This window comes from Erinaceus europaeus, chromosome X (assembly GCF_950295315.1).
Source record: "Erinaceus europaeus chromosome X, mEriEur2.1, whole genome shotgun sequence".
In the NCBI taxonomy this organism is placed as follows: domain Eukaryota; kingdom Metazoa; phylum Chordata; class Mammalia; order Eulipotyphla; family Erinaceidae; genus Erinaceus; species Erinaceus europaeus.
This window is the reverse complement of record NC_080185.1, coordinates 111,327,006-111,353,860: the sequence shown is the minus strand read 5'-3', so window position 1 is coordinate 111,353,860 and position 26,855 is coordinate 111,327,006. Positions and strand designations below refer to the sequence as shown.

Genomic DNA, 26,855 nt, shown 5'->3' with positions numbered 1-26,855 from the left:
ATGTCCATATATGATTTTTAATGAAACCATCTTGACTTCTTAGACTAGCGTGGATAAGGTGGGCCATGTCATGTTGGAGTCTGGAAAAGTGAGGTGAAATGGCAGAAGGCACACCTGGAAGTCAGTGGTAGCCCAAAGCCACTGCTCTGTCCCTCCCCTCTGTTCCCAACCATACACCATACACTGTTCCCTCTCCCTTTGGTTATTTCTTAGCAGGCATTCCATTCATGCGTCTAGAATGGGGTTATGGGTTTCTACAGAGGCCGGAACCTGCTAGCCCACAGCCTGTGCACAGGCATGCTGCCTTAGGCAGGAGGTGTTGAGGAGAACACCATGTTGTGAGGAGTCTCAGCTGAGGCGCAAGCGACAGGACTAGAGGAATCATGGAGGTTGGCATGAAAAAGCATAGGGATTTGGGGTGATATGTTGGTGGTGGGGGAGGGCAGGAGCAAGGAGTCATGGCCACCAGCTTCAGTTCTGTGACATGTTCAGTGAGGTCATCATCAGTCTCCATGGAGTCTTGAGGACAACAGTAGCAGTCAGCAGAGATCTGAGCGTCAGGCTGAGTGCTTCAACCTAACCGCGTGGCGTGGAGGAACTTTCTCAGGAAAAATGATGGAGGTACTTCTATTGGAGAAGACTGACAAACCCTTTGTCGTTCGATATCGGACAGTTCTACGTGAGGCCCCCAAGACCAAGAGGATTTCTACTTTTGCCTTCTTTCTGCGAATGTGCAAAGCTGAACATCAGGAGAAAAAACCCGGTGCCCGCATGAACCTAGTCGAATTTTCTAGGAAATGCTTTCGGAGATGGAGAATGCTGTCAGAGGAAGAGAAGAATGCATTCAGAGACCTGGCGAGGGCTGAGTGCGAGCGCAATGACCCACAAACACGGGGTCATGGACCAGCAGGAAGAAGGGAGAGAGATGCCAATGCTCCCAAGAGACGGCTGTCAGCATCTTTCCTGTTCTCTTCCGATTTCCGCCCCAAGGTTAAAGCTGATTATCCTGACATCACCTCGGGCAACATGTCAAAGAAGCTGGGCGAGATGTGGAGCAACCTCAGTAACAAGGAGAAAAGGCTGTATGAAGACAGGGTAGCACAGCTGAGGATGCAGTATAACATGGTTGTTGCGGAATACAAGGCCATGGGTCTGGATGGTTGGGAGAGTCCTCTGAACATTACACAGAAGAAGCTGGAAGAAGATAAAGAGTCAGAAGATTCAGAGGGGGAGGATTCCTCTGACGATGGGGAAAGTTCAGATTCGGAGGAGGAGGAAGGAGGTGTAAGTGGGATGTAAGGAGAAGATGAATAAAGAAAGCCCAGCAGAATACAAATCTGTCTGCTTGTAGTAACTTTCGAGAGCGCCATAGCCCCTGTGTATATGACCTGAAAAGTATCCATTGCCCTCATAGGTCTAATTACACAATTGCAGAAAATGGAAAAAAGGCAACTGGCCTAGTTGGGCGTCTGCTATGTGACTTGAAAAGCTTGAGCACCCAAATGAAGACCCAAGATGAAGGGAAGAATTGGTTGTGGGGAGGGGTCAAGGCTGTCTTTGCTGAAGAAATATCTTTATCATTTCTCTTTGGGGAGATCTTGACTTGACCGGAACTGAAAACTTCCTTTAAGGAGCACTTGCCACACTCGGTCTTATTTGCTGCTTCCTTTCAGTATGAGTTAATCTCCCCAGGCAGCCTAGAGGCTTATGGGATTCTAGTTGAGTCTCCCAAGTGGCTTATGGGATTCTGTGAGGTTTGTCCTGGTGCTGGGTCTCTGGGGTGGCTGGTGTGGCTAAAGTACTATGCAGGGAGGATCAGAGCACAGTCACAGAGCACTCTTCACTGCCTGGGCCAGGCCAACTACACCCAAGCCATTGGCACAGACCTTTGCTGAACACAGAAAGCAGCAGGCTTTGGTGTGTCTGAGTACAGGATGTGTCCAGGCACCCTTGATGTTGCTATATTCCCCGTTTGCAGAATGGTTTTTAGCCCTTATGTGGATATCCTTTGATCATCACCCCTCATTCACACATGCACGTGCATACAAACACACACACACACACACACACACACACACACACACACAGGGATGCACAGACACAGACACACACACACACACACACACAATGTTGAAAAAGGAAGGCACCGAGATAGTTTATTCTATTCTGCAGAACGGGGTCCCTGCCCAACTTGGATCAACCATGGTGGCATGAACCAGAGACCACAACTCAGATTTATTCTCTACTGCTGGTTTGAAACTTCCCTGTTCTATACTGTTTGGATACACAAATTTAGTCTTCTCACAATGATCTAAGAGCTGAGGGGGAGGGAAGCATATGGGGGAGGAACTCCTGCGGGTTAGGGGCCAGGTTTGGCAATAGTGACCCACCTCATATAGTTGTATGGGATTCTTTAGCATATGGAGTCTAAGATCAGCAGTTCAATTATTTCTACAGGAACTGTCAGTAGGTCCTCAGGCAGAGACTTTTATCTGGAAGGCACTTGGAGGGTAGTGAAACACTAAAACAACTCATTTCCTATGTATGTGTGTGTGTATATATATATATATATATATATATATGTATATATATGTATATATATATGAGTTTTAAATTTATTATTTATAAAAAGGAAACATTGACAAAACCACAGGATAATAGGGGTACAGCTTTGCACAGTTCCCACCACGAGACCTCTGTATATCATCCCCACCACTGATAGCTTTCCTATTCTTTAACCCTCTGGGAGTATGGATTCAAGATCATTGTAGTATGCAGAAGGTTGAAGGTCTGCCTTCTGTAATTGCTTCCCCACTGAACATGGGTGTTGACTGGTCGATCCATATTCAAGCCTGTCTCTCTCTTTCCCTAGTTGGGAAGGGTTCTGGTCAGGCAGCGCTCCAAAGCGCCTTGGTAGGGTTGTCTGACATTTATTTATTTATTTATTTATGTATTTATTTATTTATTTATTTATGTATATATGTATGTATTTATTTATTTCCAAAAGGAGACATTAACCAAACCATAGGACAAGAGGAGTACAACTCCACACAGTTCCCACCACCAGATCAAGGTATCCTAGCCCCACCCCGATAGCTTTCCTATTCTTTATCCCTCTGGGAGTATGGACCCAAAGTCATATAGGGATGGAGAAGGTGGAAAGTCTGGCTTTGGTAATGGCTTCCCCGCTGAACATGGGCATTGGTAGGTCGATCCATACTTCCAGCCTGCCTCTGTGTTTCCCTAGTAGGGTGGGTCTCTGGGGAAGTGGGGCTCCAGGACACATTGGTGAGGTTGTCTGTCCAGGGAATTCTGGTCGGCATCATGCTGGCATCTGGAACCTGGAGGCTGAAGAGAGAGTTAACATACAAAGCCAAAGAAATTGTTGAACAATCATGGACCTAAAGACTGGAATAGTGCAGATGAAGTGTTGGGGGTGGTTCTCCATTTTGTAGATAGCTAGTAGGCATATTTTAGTTATGTTTCATAGGTCCTGTGGCTATACTAGTGTTTGTTTTGTTTTTTTGTTTTGTCTGAGCCTGAAATCTGATATGCAGGTGGATCCTAATTATTGTCTTTGTAGATGATGTCATGGTTGATAAAAGGATCAGAAAGCTGGAGAGTAGCTCCCTAATGTGGGAAAGGGGTATAAATATTGTTGACTATAAACCTCATCGATTTGATGTGATCTGGGGCCCATAATTAGCTTAGGAGCCTGAGTTACCACTGCATCCCCCTAGATCTGAGCTCCCATTCTGTGGTCATGAGTAGGAACATTCCATGCTGCCCCAGTATCAACCCATCTTCCTCAGGTGTAGCATAGAGTATGTTGTCCATCATCCCTTCGGAGGATGGAACATTCTCTGCCATTACTGATCCAAGTTGAGGGCAAGGTCCTATGGGGGCCCACAAAGGGGTCTATTTTGTTGTTCCATACATGAGTTGTTCTGTATTGAAAAAGTTTTAGAAAAATGTCGTATTTATTTATTTATTTAGTTAGTTAGTTATTTATATTTATCTATTTATTTATTTATGTATTTAAAAAAGGAGACATTAAGCAAACCATAAAACAAGAGGGGTACAACTCCACACAGTTCCCACCACCAGGTCAACGTATCCCATCCCCTACCCTGATAGCTTTCCTATTCTTTATCCCTCTGGGAGTATGGACCCAAAGTCATATTGGGATGCAGAAGGTGGAAGGTCTGGCTTTGGTAATGGCTTCCCCGCAGAATATGGGCATTGGTAGGTCGATCCATACTCCTAGTCTGCTGAAGGCCAGGATGCGATGCTTTCCAGCAGTTGTTGTCAGAGCTTAAGCCAGCAGCTGCTTCCAAGTCTCCATCTTGGCTCCGCCCCTCCTTCTGCAACTTTCAACCCAGTTTTCCCAGCACCATTTATTGAGGAGAGCCTTGTTCATCCATTTAATACTTTGTGCCCCCTGATCAAAGATTAGCTGTCCATAGGTGTGGTGGTTTGGTTCTGGACTTTCAATTCTGTTCCACAGGTCTGAGTGCTTATATTTGTTCCAATACCAGGCTGTTTTGATGAGGATGGCCTTATAATATGGTTTGAGGTCTAGGAGTGTGATGACTCCATTTCTGTTTGTTTTCCTCAAGATTGTTTTGGCAATTCTGCGTGTTTTCTGGTTCCAGATAAATGATTGTAGTTAATGTTCTATTCTGTTAAAGAAGCTTGGTGGAACTTTGATGGGTATCACATTAAATATGTATATGGCTCTGGGGAGAATATTCATTTGACGATATTTATTCTTCCAGTCCATGAGCTAGGGGCGTCTTTCCAGTTGTTGGTATCAGTTTCTCTTTCCTTGAATAGTGACTCATAGTTATCATGATACAAGTCTTTGACTTCTTTTTTTTTTTTTCATTTTTTATTTACGAAAGGATTAGTGAAGAAAAACATAAGGTAGACGGGGTACAACTCCACACAATTCCCACAACCCAATTCCCATAATCACCCCCCTACAATGGTAGCTTTCCGATTCTCTAGTCCTCTGGGAGCATGGACCCAGGGTCGTTGAGGGTTCCAGAAGGTAGAAGGTCTAGCTTCTGTAATTGGTTCCCCTCTGAACATGGGTGTTGAGTGGTCGGTCCATACTCCCAGTCTGCCTCTCTCTTTCCCTAGTAAGGTGTGTCTCTGGGGAAGCTGAGCTCCAGTACACATTGATGGGGTCTTCAATCCAGGGAAGCCTAGCCAGCATCCAGGTGGCATCTGGAACCTGGTGATTGAAAAGAGAGTTAACATATGAGGCCAAACAATTTGTTGAGCAATCATGGATCCCAAGCTTGGAATAGTGGAGAGGAAGTGTTAGGGAGGTACTCACTGTAAACTCTAGTGTACTTCTGCTTTCAGGTATATATTTTGCAGCAGTTTATGTATACGTGTGCACATAAGCTCTCTCTCACAGAAACTGGTGTATATCTAGATTATGGAACTTTGTTAGAAAGTGAACTACCTGAGATGAAATTAGAGTGTACTATAAAAGGAAAGGTCTCACCCGAGTAATGAAGTTGAAGGGTTGTCATTCCACATGTCAAGTCTCTGGATACAGTCTGAGGTGAAGCATATTGAGGTGGCAATCGTTGCTTTGGTTAGGTTGTGATCAGCGGATGCATTATTATTTGGTTCGGATTGGGAGATGCATACAGGAAAGTGGGCCCTATTCAAGGGTTCTAGGACTGGGGGAAGTAGGGGCTCTATAGTGGAGATGTGAGGTTCCTGCTGTCTTAGGGTTCAAAAAGACAATCGATAGTTAGTATTATCATTACTTTATTTGTTAATTGGGTTAACTTTGAAAAGTCCCTTTGTTATGGTTTGCTGTACAGTACCCAGTATCTTGTATATAGCTGTGCTATTGGATGCTTCTAATCTACTTGGTCTAGGCTTTTGAGAGAGTCCGCTTATCAAATACACAGCCTATATATTAAAAAGATTCAGTTTGTCTTTTGAGAAACTTTGAGACATACAATTGATTTCCCCCTCTCATATTAATTAACTACTGATTTATATGTCTACATTTTGCTAGGAGTGTACATAAACACCATTCCCACCACCAAAGGGCTGTGACCCATCCCTCCCGCCCACTCCCACCCCCCACTGGCCCAGGAAGCTACATGTCTACCCCTCACCACTGGGTTTTTACTTTGGTGCCCTACTTACAATGTGATCAGGTCCTGCTTTTAGTTTCCCTTTCAGATCTTCTTAGTCAGCTTCTGTTGATGAGTGGGATCATCCCATACTCATCTTTATCTTTCTGACTTAGTTCACTTAACATAATTCCTTCTAGCTCTGTCCAAGATGGGTCAGAGAAGGTGGGTTCATTGTTCTTGATAGCTGCATAGTATTCCATTGTGTATATATACCACAGCTTTCTCAGCCACTCATCTGTTGTTGGGCACCTGGGTTGCTTCCAGGTTTTAGCTATTATGAATTGTGCTGCTATGAACATAGGAGTACACACCTCTTTTTGGTTTGGTGTTATGGAGTCCTTGGGGTATAACCCCAGGAGAGGAATTACTGGGTCATATGGAAGGTCCATGTCTAGTCTTCTGAGAGTTTTCCAGACTGCTCTCCACAGAGGCTGTACCAATTTACATTCCAACCAGCAATGTAAAAGGGTTCCTTTGTCCCCACATCCTCTTCAGCATTTGTTGCTGCTGTCCTTTTTGATGTATGCCATTCTTACAGGAGTGAGGTGGTATCTTAGTGTTGTCTTAATTTGCATTTCTCTGATGATCAGTGACCTAGAGCAGTTTTTCATATGTTTGTTAGCCTTTTGGATCTCCTCTGTGGTGAATGTTTTGTTCATTTCCTCTGCCCATTTTTGGATGGGGTCATTTGCTTTTTTGCGGATAAGTTTGCTGAGCTCTTTATATATTTTGGTGATTAGTTTCTTGTCTGATGTCTGGCATGTGAAGATCTTCTCCCATTCTGTGAGGGGTCTCTCTGTTTGTTTAATAGTTTCTTTGGATGTGCAGAAGCTTTTCAATTTGATGTAGTCCCATTGGTTTGTTTCTGCTTTAGTCTGCCTTGCAATTGGGTTTGATTCATCAAAGATGTCCTTCAGGTGTATGTGGGAAAGTGTTTTACCAATGTTTTCCTCTAAGTATTTTATTGTTTCTGGTCTGACATCTAGGTCTTTGATCCATTTGGAGTTGATTTTTGTTTCTGGTGAGATAAAGTGGTTCAATTTCATTCTTCTGCATGTTTCAACCCAGTTTTCCCAGCACCATTTATTGAAGAGAGCCTCCTTTTTCCATTTAATCCTTTGGGCTCCCTTATCAAAGATTAGATGCCCATAGGTGTTGGGATTTACTTCTGGGCTTTCAATTCTGTTCCACTACTCTGTATGCCTATTTTTGTTCCAGTACCATGCTGTTTTGATGATGATGGCTTTATAATATAGTTTAAGGTCTGGGAGTGTGATGCCTCCATTTCTGTTTCTTTTCCTTAAGATGGTTTTGGCAATTCTAGGTGTTTTCAAGTTCCAGATAAATGATTGTAGTGTTTGTTCTATTCTCTTAAAGAAGCCTGGTGGAACTTTGATGGGTATTGCATATGCATATCAGTGAGTTAAAAAAAAAAAACCCTGTTTGGTGATATGGGGTATCCTGCTAGTAGCTGGTCCCAGGGACTGCTTATGGGGGGGAGGGGCGGCGGGAAGTATGTATGCTTGAAAATTAAAAGGAAGAAAAAAGAATTTTTTTCCCTACTCTAATTCTTAACCCAAATTAAGTTATAATTGCCTCCTTGGTGTCTAAGGACACCTTATTGGCTGGCCTGCTAATGGCAGAAAATCTTATTGTCTCCAGGGGAGTGTGTTTGGAGCTTCGAAGCTAGCAGCTTCCTGGAAACCCCCCCCCCCTCCAGACATGTTTAAAGGATTTCTTGAAAATGGAAACTAGCTCCAAGTCCTTTGATCCAATGAGAGCTATACTCAAGAAGTCTTTGGATCCGCCCTCAGGGTCGCGGTGGACCCTGGAGACTCCCAAGAGAAAGCCCCCGAGCTAAAGTGCTCTCTCCGGGTCCTCTGCCTGCCGCGTTCAGCAACTGGCGGAGGAGCCGCCTTCCCTGGCGGAGGACTATGCCCGGCACACTCACCTTGCCCGGCGCCTGGGAAGTCTGGAGCCCCGCTAGTCCATGTCACCTTTACTCTAATTCTTAACCCAAATTAAATTATAATCACCTCTTTGGTGTCACCCCTTATTGACTGGCCTGCTAAAGGCAGAAAATCCTACTGTTGTCGACGATGCGATCAGAGCACTCGCTGTTAGCAGCTTCTCAGTCCGCCATCTTCCCGCACTCTCCTCAAGTCTTTGACTTCTTTGGTCAACATTATTCTGAGGTATTTTATTGATTTTGCTGCAACAGTGAATGGGAGTGATTTCTGGATGTCCATATATGATTTTTAATGAAACCATCTTGACTTCTTAGACTAGGGTGGATAAGGTGGGCCATGTCATGTTGGAGTCTGGAAAGGTGAGGTGAAATGGCAGAAGGCACACCTGGAAGTCAGTGGTAGCCCAAAGCCTCTGCTCTGTCCCTCCCCTCTGGTCCCAACCATACACCATACACTGTTCCCTCTCCCTTTGGTTATTTCTTAGCAGGCATTCCATTCATGCGTCTAGAATGGGGTTATGGGTTTCTACAGAGGCAGGAACCTGCTAGCCCACAGCCTGTGCACAGGCATGCTGCCTCAGACAGGAGGTGTTGAGGAGAACACCATGTTGTGAGGAGTCTCAGCTGAGGCCCACGAGACAGGACTAGAGGAATCATGGATGTTGGCATGAAAAAGCATAGGGATTTGGGGTGGTATGTTGGTGGTGGGGGCGGGCAGGAGCAAGGAGTCATGGCCACCAGCTTCAGTTCTGTGACATGTTCAGTGAGGTCATCATCAGTCTCCATGGAGTCTTGAGGACAACAGTAGCAGTCAGCACAGATCTGAGTGTCAGGCTGAGTGCTTCAACCTAACCGCGTTGCGTGGAGGAACTTTCTCAGGAAAAGTGATGGAAGTACTTCTATTGGAGAAGACTGACAAACCCTTTGTCGTTCGATATCGGACGGTTCTACGTGAGGCCCCCAAGACCAAGAGGATTTCTACTTTTGCCTTCTTTCTGCGAATGTGCAAAGCTGAACACCAGGAGAAAAAACCCGGTGCCCGCATGAACCTAGTCGAATTTTCTAGGAAATGCTCTCGGAGATGGAGAATGCTGTCAGAGGAAGAGAAGAATGCATTCAGAGACCTGGCGAGGGCTGAGCGCGAGTGCAATGACCCACAAACACGGGGTCATGGACCAGCAGGAAGAAGGGAGAGAGATGCCAATGCTCCCAAGAGACGGCTGTCAGCATCTTTCCTGTTCTCTTCCGATTTCCGCCCCAAGGTTAAAGCTGATTATCCTGACATCACCTCGGGCAACATGTCAAAGAAGCTGGGCGAGATATGGAGCAACCTCAGTAACATGGAGAAAAGGCTGTATGAAGACAGGGTAGCACAGCTGAGGATGCAGTATAACATGGTTGTTGCCGAATTCAAGGCCATGGATCTGGATGGTTGGGAGAGTCCTCTGAACATTACACAGAAGAAGCTGGAAGAAGATAAAGAGTCAGAAGATTCAGAGGGGGAGGATTCCTCTGACGATGGGGAAAGTTCAGATTCGGAGGAGGAGGAAGGAGGTGTAAGTGGGATGTAAGGAGAAGATGAATAAAGAAAGCCCAGCAGAATACAAATCTGTCTGCTTGTAGTAACTTTCGAGAGCGCCATAGCCCCTGTGTATATGACCTGAAAAGTATCCATTGCCCTCATAGGTCTAATTACACAATTGCAGAAAATGGAAAAAAGGCAACTGGCCTAGTTGGGCGTCTGCTATGTGACTTGAAAAGTTTGAGCACCCAAATGAAGACCCAAGATGAAGGGAAGAATTGGTTGTGGGGAGGGTCAAGTCTGTCTTTGCTGAAGAAATATCTTTATCATTTCTCTTTGGGGAGATCTTGACTTGACCGGAACTGAAAACTTCCTTTAAGGAGCACTTGCCACACTCGGTCTTATTTGCTACTTCCTTTCAGTATGAGTTAATCTCCCCAGGCAGCCTAGAGGCTTATGGGATTCTAGTTGAGTCTCCCAAGTGGCTTATGGGATTCTGTGAGGTTTGTCCTGGTGCTGGGTCTCTGGGGTGGCTGGTGTGGCTAAAGTACTCTGCAGGGAGGATCAGAGCACAGTCGCAGAGCACTCTTCACTGCCTGGGCCAGGCCAACTACACCCAAGCCATTGGCACAGACCTTTGCTGAACACAGAAAGCAGCAGGCTTTGGTGTGTCTGAGTACAGGATGTGTCCAGGCACCCTTGATGTTGCTTTATTCCCCGTTTGCAGAATGGTTTTTAGCCCCTACATGGATATCCTTTGATCATCAGCCCACATTCACAGATGCGTGCGCACACGAACACACACACACAAACACACACACACACACACACACACGCACACACACACACACAAGGATACACACACACACACACACACACACACACACACACACACACAATATTGGAAATGGCAGGCACTGAGACAGTTTATTCTATTCTGCAGAACTGGGTCCCTGCCCAACTTGGATCGACCATAGTGGCATGTAGGAACCAGAGACCACAACCCAGATTTATTCCCTACTGTTGGTTCGAAACTTCCTGTTCTATGTTACTTGGATACACAGATTTAAAGTCTTTTTTTTTTTTTAAGGGAAGGCCAGGTAGTTATATTTATTTTACTTTAATGGGCTACAGGCTGATTCCTACCAAACCTGTGCAAGTATTTTTTGCAGCAGCCAACTATTATTATTTCTTATGAAATGTAAACACTGGGGCTGTTTGTTGGTACACCTGGTTGAGTGTACACATTATAGTCTGCAAGGACCCAGGTTCGAGCACCTGGTCCTCACCTTTAGGGTGAAAGCTTTGTAAGTGGTGAAGTAGTGTTTCAGGTGTGTATCTACCTCTCTCACTTTCTGTCACCCACTTCCCTCTTGATTTCTGCCTGTCTCTTTCAAAGAAAGATAATAAAAATCTAAAAAGAAACAGAAAATAAATAAAATGGGAACACCGATAAGACAATTGGATAAGGGGTACAGTTCCCTACAATTCCCATCACCAGATATTTTTATCCAATCCCCCTACCCTTGATAGTTTTCCTTTTCTTTATCCCTCTGGCTGTATTGACCTCGGATCATTATGGGGTGCAAAGGTGGAAGGTCTGGCTTCTGTAATTGCTTCCCCACTGAACATGGGTATTAACAGGTCAGTCCATAGTCTCTCTTTTCCTCGTGAGGTAGGGATCTGGGGAAGTGGGGCTCTAGAACACATTGGTGGCTTTGTCTGCCCAGGGAAATCAGGTTGGCATCATGGTAGCATCTGGAACTTGGTGGCTGAAAAAGAGTTAAGATATAAAGCCGAATAAATTATTGGCTAATCATGAACCTATAGTCATGAATATTGCAGATGAAGTTTTGGGGTCTCCCTTTTTGAAAAAGCTAGTAAGTCTATTTTAGATATATTCCAAGAGGTTCATAGTTTTACTCATTTTTACCTGAGCCTGCCATTTGATTTGCAGGTGGACCCCAGTTATTGTCTGGGGAGATGGTGTCATAGCTGGGAAAAGGACTAGGGAAGAGAATAGCTCCCAAATGTAGGCAAAGCGTATAAAATATTAACTGTAAACCCGATCAGTTTAATCTGGGGTCCATATTCAGCACAGCAGCATATGTAACCTCTGCATCCCTGTAGGTCTGAGCTCAAAGTCTATGGTCACATCTAGGAACATTCCAGGTTGCACCAATTTTAGGACCCATCTTCTTCCGGTGGTAGGTAGAGTATGTTATCCAACCTCCCTTTGGAGGATGGAACATTCTCTACTGTTGTTGATCCACACTGAGGGCAAGGTCCTATAGAGGCCCACAGAGGTGTCCATTATGTTGTTCCTGATGGAAATGACCAGTGACAATGGAGAGACGGATCTATTCAAAGTATAGACCCATCATGTCTGTAGGAATCCCAGGACTTCCTGACTAGGGCCCCAGGTGATGGGGTGGCCTGGAAGTGACTAAAGAGTCATTGTTAAAGTATACAGGTCTTTTGCCACTATTCAGCTTTTGTCGTCCTTACTTTGTCTCACAAGGTTAGCTTTGGAGTGACTGAGGGAAGGGTAATAGGAAGTAGGTGAGGAGGCTATCTAGGTCTAAGTCAAAACCATTTCGTTAGCTACTTTATGGTTTCTTTTTAGGTCTTTCTGCTTGCTTGCTGCATTCATTGACTCACTGCAAACTACTATGCACTTTGCTTTTAGGTATAAATTTTGCCCTAATTTATGGATATGTGTGTACATATGCCCTATCCCGTGGGCCCTGGTCTCTATCTAGGCTTTCCAGCTTTGTTAGGAAGTACACCACCCGAAATGGAATTAAGGAGTCCTGTGAGATAGGAAAGGTCTCACCTGAGTAATGAAGCTGGAGGGTTGATATTCCATGCCTGACGTTTCTGGACACAGTCTGAAGTGAAGCATGCTGAGGTGGTACTGGTTGCATTGATTAGGCTGGGATCAGCAGATGCAGTATCAGTTGGTATGAATTGAGGGAGGTATTCAGAAACGTGAGCCCCACCCTAGAGGTTCCAGGACTGGGAGAAATATGGGCTTTACAGAGGAAAATGGGAAAAGGGACTAAAGAAAAAACACTCCTAGAAATAACTTCCTCACTGAGATAATCTGAAAGTTACATGTGACTTTCACATCCTATCAGCCTAAACTTAGTCAAACAGCTACACCTAGCTGTAAGGGTAGAGGTATGCCAGTTAAAAATTGGGGATTGTCCTACCAAAATAAAGAAATAAAAAGTGGATACTGAATGATAATTAGCAATTTCTTTGGCATTGGCCAAATTATACATCTCTAGATGACATTTTCTTCTTGACCATATAGCCCTACTATACAGTGGACATTTTTTTCTGTGCCCATTCATTCTAGTCTGTTGGGATAATAACATCAATTTTCTTTTGTGCAACTCTTAGCCCATGAAGTTTTTTGGAATACTATTTCTCCTCCTCATTACCCTTCCCTTAACTTCAGGGGTATGTATACAAACTTGTCTTGACCCGTTATGATCAGTGGATGTCAAATCTTTGTATTTTTATTTCAGAGAGGCAAAGAGAAAAAGAGGGAGAGATGTCACAGCACTGCCATTCCTGGGGCTTCCCCCAGTGTTGTGGTCCTCCTGTGTGGTATCGAAGTTCAAACGTGGTAAGGCATTCTACTGGCAGAGCTATCTCCTGGTCTCATGTCTGTGTGTTTCTATTGGAGACACTAAGATAGTGAAACTTTTTCTTCTGTGGCACAATTAAACTACTGGGATGAAAGATAGGAAAGATCCCTCTGGGAGCTGACAGATGGAGAGCTAGAGAAAGATGAAGTTATAGAGGCATTGTTTGAACCCGTGGCTTTTCTCCTTGAACTTCCTAATTATATAATGTAAAAATTTCATTTATTTTTGTTTTAGTCATCTTGTATTAGATTTCTGTCAATAACTACTTGCAGATTTTTGGTTAATTCATTTGCCATCATCCTTACTAAACTCCATTTTTGTTAGGTCTCAATTGCTTTTACACCTAGGAATGTTTGAGTTTGAATTTATCTAAAATCAAAGCTGCTCCCCATGTCCCCTCTGGCAGATTTATTTTTGAATATTCTCTAATATTCATGTTTTTGGTTCTGGTATTGGTCCTTGAAGGTCATGTATATTACTGAGGTTTTTTCCTGCTTTTGGCTGTTCGTTTTTTCTTTAAGCTTTCTTCCACCTAATATAAAAATGCAAAAGAGGGATAGGAATTGGACAGGAGGAACAGGAGACTCATTGGTGGTAAAGGCAGAGTAAGTTAAATATAAATTAAAATTCATTTTGAGCCATTAACTTACCTTTGTTCTAACTCTCCAATTGCAGTGATCGAGTGGTAAAATTGTCCAAAGATTCACAGAAAATTGGAAATTGTCAGTAGAAGTGATGCTACCAGTATTGAGTGGTGTGAATAGGATGTTTAGAGGGAGGCCAGTGGCATCCAGCAGAGAGACCAAGCTATTTCAGTGTCATTAAATTCATTATTTGGTTTTTTTGTGTTGCCATCACTTTTTTTCCACCTCTTGACACTTTTGGGGTTAAGAACAGTCATTTCCCTATGCCTAGAATTCTTTTTTTATTGTACCAACCAACATTGTGGCATGCAGAAATACTGCTAATTCATTGCTAAGATAATCACTGCAGTATCTTCAATGTCTTTCATTGTGGTATGTGATTTGGAGGCCGAAATGTGAGGATATATATATATATGGAACATCATGACTGAGTAAGGCAATTCCCTTTTCCTAAAATTTAGGGATTTAACCTCTAGTAAATACTCATATAAAGTTGATGTTTCCTGGGATGGAAAGTCACTTAGAGACATGGAACTGCCTTCTGATAGGAAATCTCATTCTTTAATCAAAAATTATTATTTAATTATAAAGTTTATAATGATATTTATTATTAATATTGATCAAATTATTTAATAAAGTGGGGGTTATAGTAATAAAACTTATGGTAGTAAAGTTGACTCATGTTATATGCTATATGTGCAGTATATATTGTCTACTATGACCACATGACCCACTAATAACTGTATCCAGCTAATACCATGAGCTGGGGAGTATTACAAAAGATGGGGAGAAAAGGTGGTGTGGAATTACAAACATCTCCTTTAGATTGGATAAAGCCCTGAGACTCTATTTTTGCATGTGTCAAGATAACTCCCTGTAGCAATATTTGAATAGAGTTGAAACTCTTATGTTCATGAATTATTTTGACCAGTTTGGGTGAATTTCAGCACTATATGAGCATATTATAGTCTTATTTTTAAAAGATGGTCTTCTTTATCCCCAGAACAGATCTGTTAGTTGATTTTTTAAATTATTTTCCCTTGTTATTGTATTGATACAGGAACCATATTTGAAAAATCAGCAGATCAACAGAATGCTACTGGTGTGCTAGAGCTTTTGTTTGTGCCCATGTACCAGTGTAAACATGAACAGCATTTCATTCACCTCCCCAGTGCTCATTATTTGAAACTATTTCCACAGCATGGCATCCCACAATACTAAGGAGAAGTTGAGTCCACTCTTACTTGAATGAAACTGAGAATAAAAGAACTCATTCTTAGTGAGAGAAGTTTTGTCCATGTTCAGGCTGACGGAAATCACCACAAATAGGCCATATATATATTTTTTATTGTTGCTAAACACAAACTTATTCATTGGACTATAATATGTATTCAGTATGTCTTTTTTTTGCATTTATCTTGATTATTTTTGTGGAATTCCTTTTAACATATTTTTATTTATATGAGATCACTTTTAGAGTAAAAAAAACCTCATCAACATTTTCTAAGTCCTTAAATATAATGTGGATAACCCTTTTTCATTTTATCTGTATATGTTTTTCCTAGTGACCCTAAGTAAATACAACGAAACAGCAATGAATAATGTGATTAAAAATGACTCTTTCCAGTTGGAGATGCCATTCTTTTAAGAAAATGTCCATTTTTGTTAGAAAATGAATTGTATAGGTCAAGCCACATTTGACCATTTTATTGTTTACATTCAGCTAGTCAGAATTGCAGCAGGTGGGGAATTCTTTGAGTTAACCAATCAAAACCATCAATGTTTGATACTATTGTAAATCTTTTTTTTTAAAGAGAAGACTAATGTGGATTACATCTGCTTGTTTTTGGGTGTGAGTGGTAAGAGTAAAGTAAGTAAGATCTGTGGTTGAAAGCTGCTAGCACTAAGAATAGTCCCAATAAAAGTTAACTGTCCCTTTTCAGGAAAACAATAGCTATTATATTTACAAAGATGATGTTTTCTTTCAGAGATAACTTCAAAGATTGACATTCTTACTATCTATGCAGCTCAATAAATTTTTATTGTGAATATATTATACTCCAGCATTGTATCTTGCTGTATAAATATTTATAAAATTTTATTTTCTCCCAAATAGTCTTGCATATTATTATCCCTACTTTGTAGGGGGAAAAACGAGAGATGGAGAGATAAAAACAATTTAACATTAAGAGCTGATAAGTGACAAAACCAGGATTTGGATCATGCCTACCAAATATTAAAAACCATGCTTTTTTTTTTCTGGCATCAAATTGTCAAACCACACAAAATATGCATGATTTCCAAAGAGAAGTTCTTTATTTTGGCAGTGGCTCAAGTATCCATTTTAATGGGAAACATTATGTGGGAGTCAGAAGAAGGTAAGACACTGTGCCATTTGTATTCTGCAGAGTTTCTCTCACTCTCATTTTAGAATATTGCATCTAATTACCTGTCAAACACATATCTTATCTTTCTGGAGGCAGGAGGGTCAGCCTAATTAGTGTTGTTATTTTTCTGTTTAATTTTCTGCATATACCTAATACATTTTAAATCTGTTCTCAACAATAACAATTTCAAATAGAGAACTTCTTTTTTTAAATTTATTTATTCCCTTTTGTTGCCCTTGTTGTTTTATTGTTGTAGTTATTATCGTTGTTGTTGGATAGCACAGAGAGAAATGGAGAGAGGAGAGGAAGACAGAGAGGGGGAGAGAAAGATAGACACCTGCAGACCTACTTCACCGCCTGTGAAGCGACTCCCCTGCAGGTGGGGAGCCGGGCCGGGGGCTCGAACCGGGATCCTTACACCAGTCCTTGCGCTTTGCGCCACGTGCTTAACCCGCTGCGCTACCGCCAGACTCCCCAAATAGAGAACTTCTTAAGAGTAAATCTTTTAACCCTGAGAATCTTGAAGTAAATTAATTTAATTTTGTAACCAAACTGGAGAATCACTGAGAACATCTAAAGTTGAGCTATTTGATCCTTTTTATTTATCTTGCAGGGTAAACAAATACAATTTCCAAATCCTGTAGGCAATATTCTATGCTTCTTAACAAATCTGGGGGCATTTTCCCAGAAGCCCAAGAGCTTTGCAATTTGCCTTTTTAAAAGTTGAAATTCTTAATTGTTATTCTGATTTTGTCCTTGCATCCCTATGCCGTACTCTCAAAAAGAAAAAGGAAAAAAAAAAAAAAAAGAAATTCTTGAAAGTTGTTGAAGAGGGAGGGAGACAATTTAGTTGACTAGAATACAGTATTGGTGGGGCCTAGGCAATACAATTATGTTAGGAACTAGTTCATATTTTTGGCTTGGTTAGCAGAAATTTTTTCCCACCTGGCTTATACAGACTTCTGATGAACATTATTTTTACCACAGTATCTAGAGTCTACCAAGGAGAATGATCTCATTAGATATTAGTTGTCTTTACATAGAATACTGTTCAGTTTGCAAGCTTTCCTAAAACTTATTTGATAACTTCATTTTCTCACTTTTAAAAAAGGGTTTTTACTTCATCTCTACAAAATTTTGTACATCTCATGTGCTGAATATGTCAAACACTCTTCAAACACTCCCAAACCAAATGTTGGTTACTTCAGTGAAATTTTTGAATAGGCCCTGGGAATTGGTCCAGACATGTGGTCCTATTTACCATCCTGTTAATTATTGCCTTGGAACTGATGTATTATCTGAAATATGAATTCAGTTTCCTATGGATTAGACAACATGTTGGACTTTAAATGTAAAAGTTTTGCTGACAGTTCAACTCCTTGTCTGTAGTTTGGATACGTTTAATTTCACTCCTGCAATTCATGTTATAATATACAGTCATATAGTAGTTTAATGCTTTAAAGGTATGTTCAAGATTACTGTCTCATTGACTCTCAAAACAATCTTGTGAATTTGGTCGAACAGATATGATCATATCACTTTTTAAAAAATATTTATAAAATGGAAATATTGACAAGACTATAGGATAAAAGAGGTACATTTCCACACAGTGCCCATCCCCAGAGCTCAATATCCAATCCCCTCCTTTGATGGCTTCCCTATTCTTTTTTTTTAATCTGGGTTACTTATTTATTTATTTCCTTTGTTGCCCTTGTTGTTTTATTGTTGTAGTTACTATTGCTGTTGTTATTGTTGTTGTTGTTGGATAGGACAGAGAGAAATGGAGAGAGGAGGGGAAGACAGACAGTAGGAGAGAAGATAGACACCTGCAGACCTGCTTCACTGCCTGTGAAATGACTCCCCTGCAGGTGGGGAGCTGGGGTTCAAACTGGGATCCTTACGCTGGTTCGTGGGCTTTGTGCTACCTGTGCTTAACCTGCTGCACTACCGCCCGACTCCTGATAGCTTCCCTATTCTTTATCCCTCAAAGCATGTGGAAACAGAGTTAAGTAGGCAGAGTCTTGCTTAATGCTTATATAAAATTTTCAGACAATTCATTCAGTATTTTTTCACTTGTCGATACAGTTTGATAAGTTCTCATACATTATATTCAAAGTGGTTGTGTTAGGAGATTCAAGATAAAATATAACAAACTTATTTGATTGACATTTTATTATAACTTCCATCTGATCATGAGGTGTGAGGGATATGACTTGAATACTTAAAAAAGTAATTGCTTTCAGCAATATTGTAGGAATTATTTTCTAGGTTCAACATTTCTGTTAAATTATTTGGCAAATATTGATTTTAGTATAAATGTATAAATTCTTTTAAAATATTTTACTAATTTATTTATAGGGTAGGGCAGAGTGAAACTGAGATGGAAGAAGGATATATATATATATATATATATATATATATATATATATATAGAGAGAGAGAGAGAGAGAGAGAGAGAGAGGGGCACTTGCAGCACTGCTTCACCACTTGTGACGCTTCTTTCCGGCAAGTATGTCCCTAAGGACTAGAACCTGGGACCTTGGACATGGCAACATGTATGCTCAACCAGGTGTGCCACCACCTGGCCCCTGAATTCTTTTTTTAAAAACTGAACTATAACATTAGTTTACTTTAAAGTATAACATTCTTTTAGTTTCTGGTGTACAACATAATGATTCAACATTTATATACATTCTAAAGTGATTATCATAATAAGTCTGTTTACTGTCTTAGCAACTTTTAGTTGGCAACATCACATTGTTGATCAGTGAACATATTATATATCACATATCCTTGATTTATTTTGTAACTACAAATATGCATCTCTTGATCCTCTTCATCCATTTAACTCACTCTGGTAACTATCAATTTTATGAGTCTTAATTTGTTTTGCTTTTTAGATTCTACAAATCAGTGAGATTTAGGTGAAATACATTAAGGCAGAACCAGAAGAAAATGGGGTGGAATCTTTTTAAATCTACATGTCTGGACAGTTATGTTATCAGGGCTACAAGTACCATAGCATTTTACATCTCATCCTAGAAGTAGGCTTTTACTTTGTAGAAAGTGGCTTTTACTTTGGACCTCTGTTGGGAAATTACTCTTCCCTTAAGAAAATGACAGTTATAAACACCCCTTTCATGGATGGCTTCCAGGCAGAACACCAAGGACAGATAAGCTAGGGGACCCAGAGAGAAGTCAACATGGATGCTGTGGTGGGAATTAGTTAGTGGGAAACATTTTTTACAGAGTGCTGTAAAGGAATGCAGTTGATCAGGATTCAGTAATTCAAGTGATATTTGTGTGATTTCAATAGAGATTGAGCACATTATCACTTGCTTTGCAAGCTCAGTCCAGTGAAAATTGATTGGAGGTCACTGATGTGCAAGCTTCACAAAAATAGGTTCCCTAGAGAACAAAATAGGAAGAGAAGATGGAACAGATCAAAGGTTTCTCATCCACATTGGCTAATAATTCAGAATGACTAGAAATTAAAATAATAATAATAAATTTCATTGTTGGTCAACTTTTCTTGTTGAAATATTTTACTCCACAGTGGGAGTCCAGTCTTTTTTGTTCCTTTCAATAAAGTCCTACTTTATCAAGTTCCCTGGAAGCTGTTAGAGTCATTATGTTGTGAGGAACTGAAAGACTAATACAAGCTGAGATTCCTGGGTAGAGAATGGATAAAAGCAAGTAGCAAAGAGATCCCCTTTTATACAAAGTTTATTCCTGTTTGAGTGTTTTAGAGCCAGGTTGGCCTTTGAAGGTAGGAGAAATGGGCCTGACAGACAGAATTGTAGGGTCATTGGTATATGTGCAATTGTTATTTAATTGTTAGGACTCCATGCCTTTTCACTTACAAAAGAAAAATAAAATTTACCTCCTAAGAATTTTTAAAATTTTTTATTATCTTTAGTTATTGGATAGAGACAGCCAGAAATTGGGAGGAGGAGGGGAGAAAGATAGGGAGAGAAAGAGAAAGAGAGAGAGAGAGAGAGAGAGAGAGAGAGACCTGCAGCACTGCTTGACCACTCGCAAAGCTTTCCCCCTGCAGGTGGGGACCGGAGGCTCGAACCCGGGTCCTTGTGCACTGTAATATGTGCGCTCAACCAGGTACGCCACTACCCGGCCCTGACCTCCTAAGAATTTTATGGGAAGATAAATAAATGGTTTATTTAAAGGTTTTATCTCCATACCTAGGATATTCTTGAGTGTTCTCTAAATGGTGATTGGCATTAGTATTACTGCATCTGCATTTATAAAGTTTGGCTTGATCCCTTACCCAACTTACTCTTTACTTTTCTCAGCTATTTCTCAACTAAGACACAGAGAAAAGTTAACTACATCCCTGGGATTCTAAAATTCCCAGTGGAATACAGGACAAATATGAAAAATCAAGCTTCTGATAGGAATTAAATAATTTCAGTTATATCATACTCTTGGACCTATTTGAGTGTTCAGCATTGTAAACTAGTCTTTCTGATTGGGACTAAGTTAAAAGAAGAATAGCTTTTCTTTGTTCTTGTAGATGTGATATTTATAGATTGTCATCCTATTTTTGAGAATTTTTAAAAAACATTTCTTTATTGTGGTGTTAATGGTTTACAGTCAATAGTAAAATACAATAGTTTGTATATGCTTAACATTTCCACATAACAATACAACCCCCACTAGGTCCTCCTCTGCCATCATGTTTCAGGACCGGAACTCTACCTCCCCCAGATTCTTTTATTTAATGCAATACACCAACTCCAGTCCAACTTCTGCTTAGTATTTTCCCTTCTGATCTTGTTTTTTCAACTTGTGTCTATGAGTGAGATCATCTCATTTTCATGCTTTTGTTTCTTACTTATCTCACTTAACATGATATCTTTGAGCTTTATCCAAGATGGGGCAAAGAAGGTGAATTCACCATGAACCTGAGACTTGCTTGAGGAGAATTTTAAAGTCTGACAATATTAGGAACAGAGGAGTCTCTGATTATTCTCATATTTCTCTTTGACAAAAACTAAGCCATCTTCTTAAATATTATCTTTCTCTGTGTGCTATGTTTTGCTGATTTTGTATCTCCCATCTCCTTTAAGCTGTTTATAGCTGATGGCTCATCACTGAACTGGCAAGAATATTCTCTACTCTAGAGAGTGAATAGTGTAGACTCTTAACCCCAAGGCCTAGTTATCTAATCTATAAAATATTTTCCTTCTTACTTGTTTTATGTGTTCTTCAGTTATTTATTTGATTTCTGGTTCTGATATCAGAAATTTATGATTCCTAGTCTTCTTGTCACAATAACAGCATAAACCACACAGAACACTGTCTTGGGTGATTAATTTAGTAGACTTCTTCTGATTGATTTAATCAACACTGGGCAGAAAGGAGAAAACTTTCCTAATTTTACTACTTGTGCTACATAATTTAAATTGGAAATCGACAAACATTTAAATGCATTTTTTGTCTTAACTGACTTTTAGCAAAATTTACAGCATACAACATCTACTCTCTCTCTGAGTAAATCAGATTTACCATCTTTTATCTTCAAGTTTATCAATAGACGGTAGAGAAAAAGTAACAAGCAATTAAGATACTTTAGACTTCTTGCCTCTAGGCTAATCAAAATCATACTATATGCTTTGGTAATAATACATAATAATTTGATGAACACAAACCTCTTATTATATTCCTTTAGTCATTTGTAGTATGGCTATATTGAGCTTCATTTATTAAAAAGGTTAAAGAGCTAATTTACTTTGGGTAATTTCTTAACCTAATAAAGTACTTTATCTGCTTTTTAATATTTTCTTTTCTTTTTTAAAATTTTTAAAAATATTTATTTATTTTCCCTTTTGTTTCCCTTGCTGTGCTTTTTGTTGTCGTAGTTCTTATTGTTGTTATTATTGATGTCATCGTTGTTGGATAGGACAGAGAGAAATGGATTGAGGAGGGGAAGACAGAGAGGGAAGAGAAAGATAGACACCTTCAGACCTGCTTCACTGCCTGTGAAGCAACTCCCCTGCAGGTGGGGAGACGGGGGCTCAAACCAGTATCCTTACGCTGGTCCTTTTTTAATGTTTTCATTATCTCCTCACACAGTTTAGAATTGGTTTCATGAATTTTAGACCACCTTGATGCAATGGAACCAACAATGATGGCATAATCTATCTCAATAAATTGTATTTTGATAGAAGCAATGCTATTAAATACTAACAATAGCTAACATTTAGTTCCTACTACGTTGTAGATGCTGTTCTAAATGCATCTTACATTTTGACACTTTGTCCTTAATAACAGTACATTTATGTTGCCAGTTTTTTAAAAAATTTAATATTTATTTATCCCCTTTTGTTTCCATTGTTGTTTTATTGTTGAAGTTATTACCGTTGTTGTTATTGATATCGTCGTTGTTGGATAGGGAAGAGAGAAATGGAGAGAGGAGGGGAAGACAGAGAGGGGAGAGAAAGATAGACACCTGCAGACCTGCTTCACCACCTGTGAAGCAACTCCCCAGCAGGTGGGGAGCTGGGGGCTTGAACTGGGATCCTTACGCTGGTCCTTGCGCTTTGCGCCACCTGCGCTTAACCCACTGTGCTACCGCCCAACTCCCATGCTGCCAGTTTTTACAGAAAGAGAAGTAGAAGTTTAGATTAAATGACTTAAAAGGTCTCACTGGCATTTACTACCTAGAGTGTGAATTCATATTTGCCTTGCCATCCCACTTTCAGGTACTCAAGTGCTTCTCATCCTGAGCCCTCCTTTAAGCATCCTGATCACTCTGAGTAAAATATAGTAAATTCAAATGATTTTGACACTAAAACAAAAATACTTCTTGTTTTAAAGGTAGTTGTCTATACATTTCCCTTGCAAATCTAATCCTAAGGGGGCTTTCTTTGAAATGACCACTAAAAATTTTCCTCTGTGGGGCAGGGGGGCTTGCCAGCTGGCTCAGAGCAAGCTGAGCTCCACAGCTGGCTGGCATCTTCCTGCAGGGAACGAAAAGCTGCCGCCCTGCTTCCCCCGCCAGGAGTGAGCTGGCAGTGCCCACTAAAACATCACCAGCCACTAGGAGAAACAGTCATGCTCACAGAGATCAGAACCTCAGAGGAGATGAGCTCCTCCAGGGACTAATTGGTCAGTTGCCTGGCTCTGTCAAAACTGGCGCCCTGGTGGATAACCCAGCCATCCCTTCCCAGGGAACTCTCGGAGCTGGAGCTTGCTGACCCAGAACCCAACTGCTGAGAGTGAGGCTGGGCCCCACTCTGGCCTGTCCCTCCCCTGGGCTGACTTTGCTGCCCAGAGTTGGCTGCAGGGCACCTGGGCGCTGAGCTCCGAAGACAGAGACCTGGCCTGGTCCCGGAGCCTGGAGGGTGAGAAAGAAAAGGTGTCTGAGAGCCAGGCCCAGTGCTCACCCAGGCTGGTGCTAGAGCCCAAGAAAGGTCTGCCCTTCTCAGACTTTTCACCGCTGCTCCCTACACAAGTATTTCATTTTGGCAAGAACGTGTCCTGGGGGGCAAGCCAGCCAGGACAAGTCAGCCTAACCCTGAAACTGCCCATGCAGGTCCTGTCTTTCTCAGCCTTCAGAGAGCCCGCTGCCCCCACCCCCCCATCCGCAGCACCTCCCACCTGCTCATGAAGAGGGAGGGCGGACACTGGCCGCAGAGGAAGTACTAGGCCGGGATGCAGGCCAGAAGGAATATGGGTTCATAAGAAGGCTTTGTGGACCTGAGGTACAGGCCGAGGGAGGTGAAGAGAGATGAGAAGGATCAGGAGGCCCCAGACAGCCAGTGAGTTCAGTGACACCTCTGTGGAGGAAGGCAATGGCAGCTCCATGGCCAAGGGCAAAGTCCTCAAGTTGTGAGTGTGCTTCCTATTCCGTGCAGGTTCTGAGCCTGACACAGAAGGCATAGGAGGCTGGCATCTATTAGAACCCTGCACATGTGTATACTGACAGATGTGTCCTGGTGAATATGATACTTTGTAGCATTTTATTTTGTAAATTATATAAAGTGCTACTATGCAAAATATTTTTGGAAAGTATAGTTGTTGGATTTAATTTTTTATTTATTGGATAGAGACAGCCAGAAGTTGAGAGGGTAAGGGGGATACAGAAGTAGAGAGACTTCTGCAACACTACACCACGTGCAAAGCTTCCCTCCTACAGGTGGGGACCAGGGGCTTGAACCTGGATCCTTTGTGCATTGTAACATGTGTATTTAACCAGGTGTGCCACCACTTGGCCCTCTAATTGTTGGGTTTTGTATGGTGTCCCAAACTTCAATTTTCTGTGGTTTCTGTGTAAGTCTTAGGTTAACAAACACTTGTTCCTTCACCAACATAATCAGTTTTAAGTGACTTTGACGAACACTTGTTGGTTTACTGCTAGTGGCAATGCCCGACTGACCTGTGGGTCCAGCCTGAGGAAATGATGCTGACATACCCCTATTCCCCCCCACCCATCACTGGAATGCCTCTCTGGATGTCACAGGCTCTGCAGGGGAGCCCCTTAAGTCTTTAGAGACATAACCCAGCCTCCACTGGAAACATATACCAAAGCACAACAGCCAGCAAGTACACTGACTGGCTGATCCTTGCTGTGCATCAAAATCCCAGGCTGGGTTAAGGTTCTGATCTGAAGCCTGTGTCATTTAATATCCAGTCCTGTTCAGTTATGGAATGAGTCTAACAGCTCAATAAATCTCTTTTTATATCTGAAAAAAATTCTCTTCTGAAACTGAGGTTCAAATGGTTTCAGATAAGTGGATCTGAATGAAATATAAAGCTTCAGCAAACTGATTTGTCTTTTCTCACTGCCGTTTGTTGTGGTGTTCTGGCATAGTTTACTTGATATGCCTACTTTTTTCATACTTGGACAACTCTAGCTACAATTTTTGATGGTATATTGGGTAGGTATTTTCCTTACCACTTCCTACTTTATTTTAGAGTCTGTTATTTGTGCAGTTGAAAAAATTCAGTCACAGTTGAAAATTGGACATTTAGTATCTCTTTCTCTGTATAATCTGGAGACAAGGCAGCAGAATGGTGGTAGGGGTAGAGGTTGCTCAATGAGGCAATATTAATTCTAATTGAAATTTTTAGTCTGCCTTGTCAAATGTTCTGAATCACATTTATTCCACCTAAATATGATGTATATATCATTCCCTGGGGGATATGTTTGAGGAAGGACTGGATTCCAAAGACTTCACATCTGTCGCATAACTCAACCTGCATCTCTAAACCCTTCCTTAATCTGAAGGTTAGTTTCTGTTTTATTTCTATTTCACCTATTTTTCTTCAGCAGTCGTATCTGTTGTGCCCCTATTAATGATATAAAAACACAGATATCATCTTAGTTTTTCGTAAAATGGAAGAGTATGAACAAGAATGCTCATGGTTTTTGATAATCCACTATTTAGCTCCTGAGGGATGTTGGAGAATGAAGTGGAAAGACCTATCATACCATGCTGGTTTTGCTTGGAATCCAGTTTCTTTGCTTTATCAGTTTATGAAGTTTATGGCATTGGGATATTATAGTATCTTTGTTTGGTTTAAACTCATCATTTCTTTGATATATATTGCCTTCTTTTTGTTGAATATTAGAGAAGCAGTTTCCCAGAAATCATTGCACTTTAAAAATATATCTGGCTTATATGTTTCTTCTTATTTCTTACCTGTAACTTAATTTCAACATTATGTAACTATCATTAAGATATATGTTGTAATTCCTTTGTGAGACCAGGAAATGTGGGGGAAGTCTGCTCACTTGCATTGAATTTTAGAGTATTTGGCATATTGGGATGATATTTTCAAATTTATTTCAGTTTGGATTTCTTAGAATAGTGAGGTCCTTAAAATCATTTTATAATTCAGTAGAACTATAATCCTCAATTTGATGGTTGTGGCTCATCACTCTACATGGCTGGCACCTAGTAGAAACTAGAAAACTGGGAAAGATCCTGGTTGGAAGCCTTTAAAAGAGCTTACACAGTGTCATTTCACTTCAAAGACTTGTCTGGCAAGTTGTGGAGGGAAGCTTGACTGAATTCACAGCTTTAATCTCAACCCCTGGCACTGCCACAACTGCCATGCACCCCTCACTTCAAAGGAACAGGAAGTCTGCAGTTTAGTTGGAGCCAAGATGGTTGATAGACAATCAAGATGGTTGATAGAAAAAGATGGTTACAAAGCTAGTAGCTAGGTAACTGAGAACTGGAAGCAGTCAAGAGAGGGAGTGGAAAAATTGGCCTATGCCAGAGTCCCGTCAAACCCTCTGGCACTGCAGGCCCACCGCATACTGCTGCCACACTCTAAGTTTTACAAACTGTGAAATTAATATTTCTACATTATAATATGATTTTTTACCCAAATGAGGATTAAAATAATAGCTATAGGTTGGGAAAGAAAACCCCGCTAAAATAAGTTAACTAAGCTGGGAACAGAATCCCATGATGTAGAATCAAGTTATGTTTTGGGGTCAAAATAGAAAACTTTTTGGCCTCTTATTCCAATT

General features: G+C 41.1%; 1 protein-coding gene across 1 annotated transcript in view; it reads left to right on the top strand.

Annotated features, from left to right (window-relative positions):
* Nucleotides 1–657: 657 nt before the first annotated feature.
* LOC132535939 (high mobility group protein B3-like) overlaps nucleotides 658–26,855 on the top strand; it is a 152,987-nt gene continuing 126,789 nt past the window's right edge. Inside the window, exon 1 of the mRNA XM_060183583.1 lies at nucleotides 658–1,059. Within this exon, the coding sequence (XP_060039566.1) occupies nucleotides 730–1,059 (330 nt within the window). The 5' untranslated portion in view covers nucleotides 658–729. The remainder of the gene's footprint in view (nucleotides 1,060–26,855) is intronic.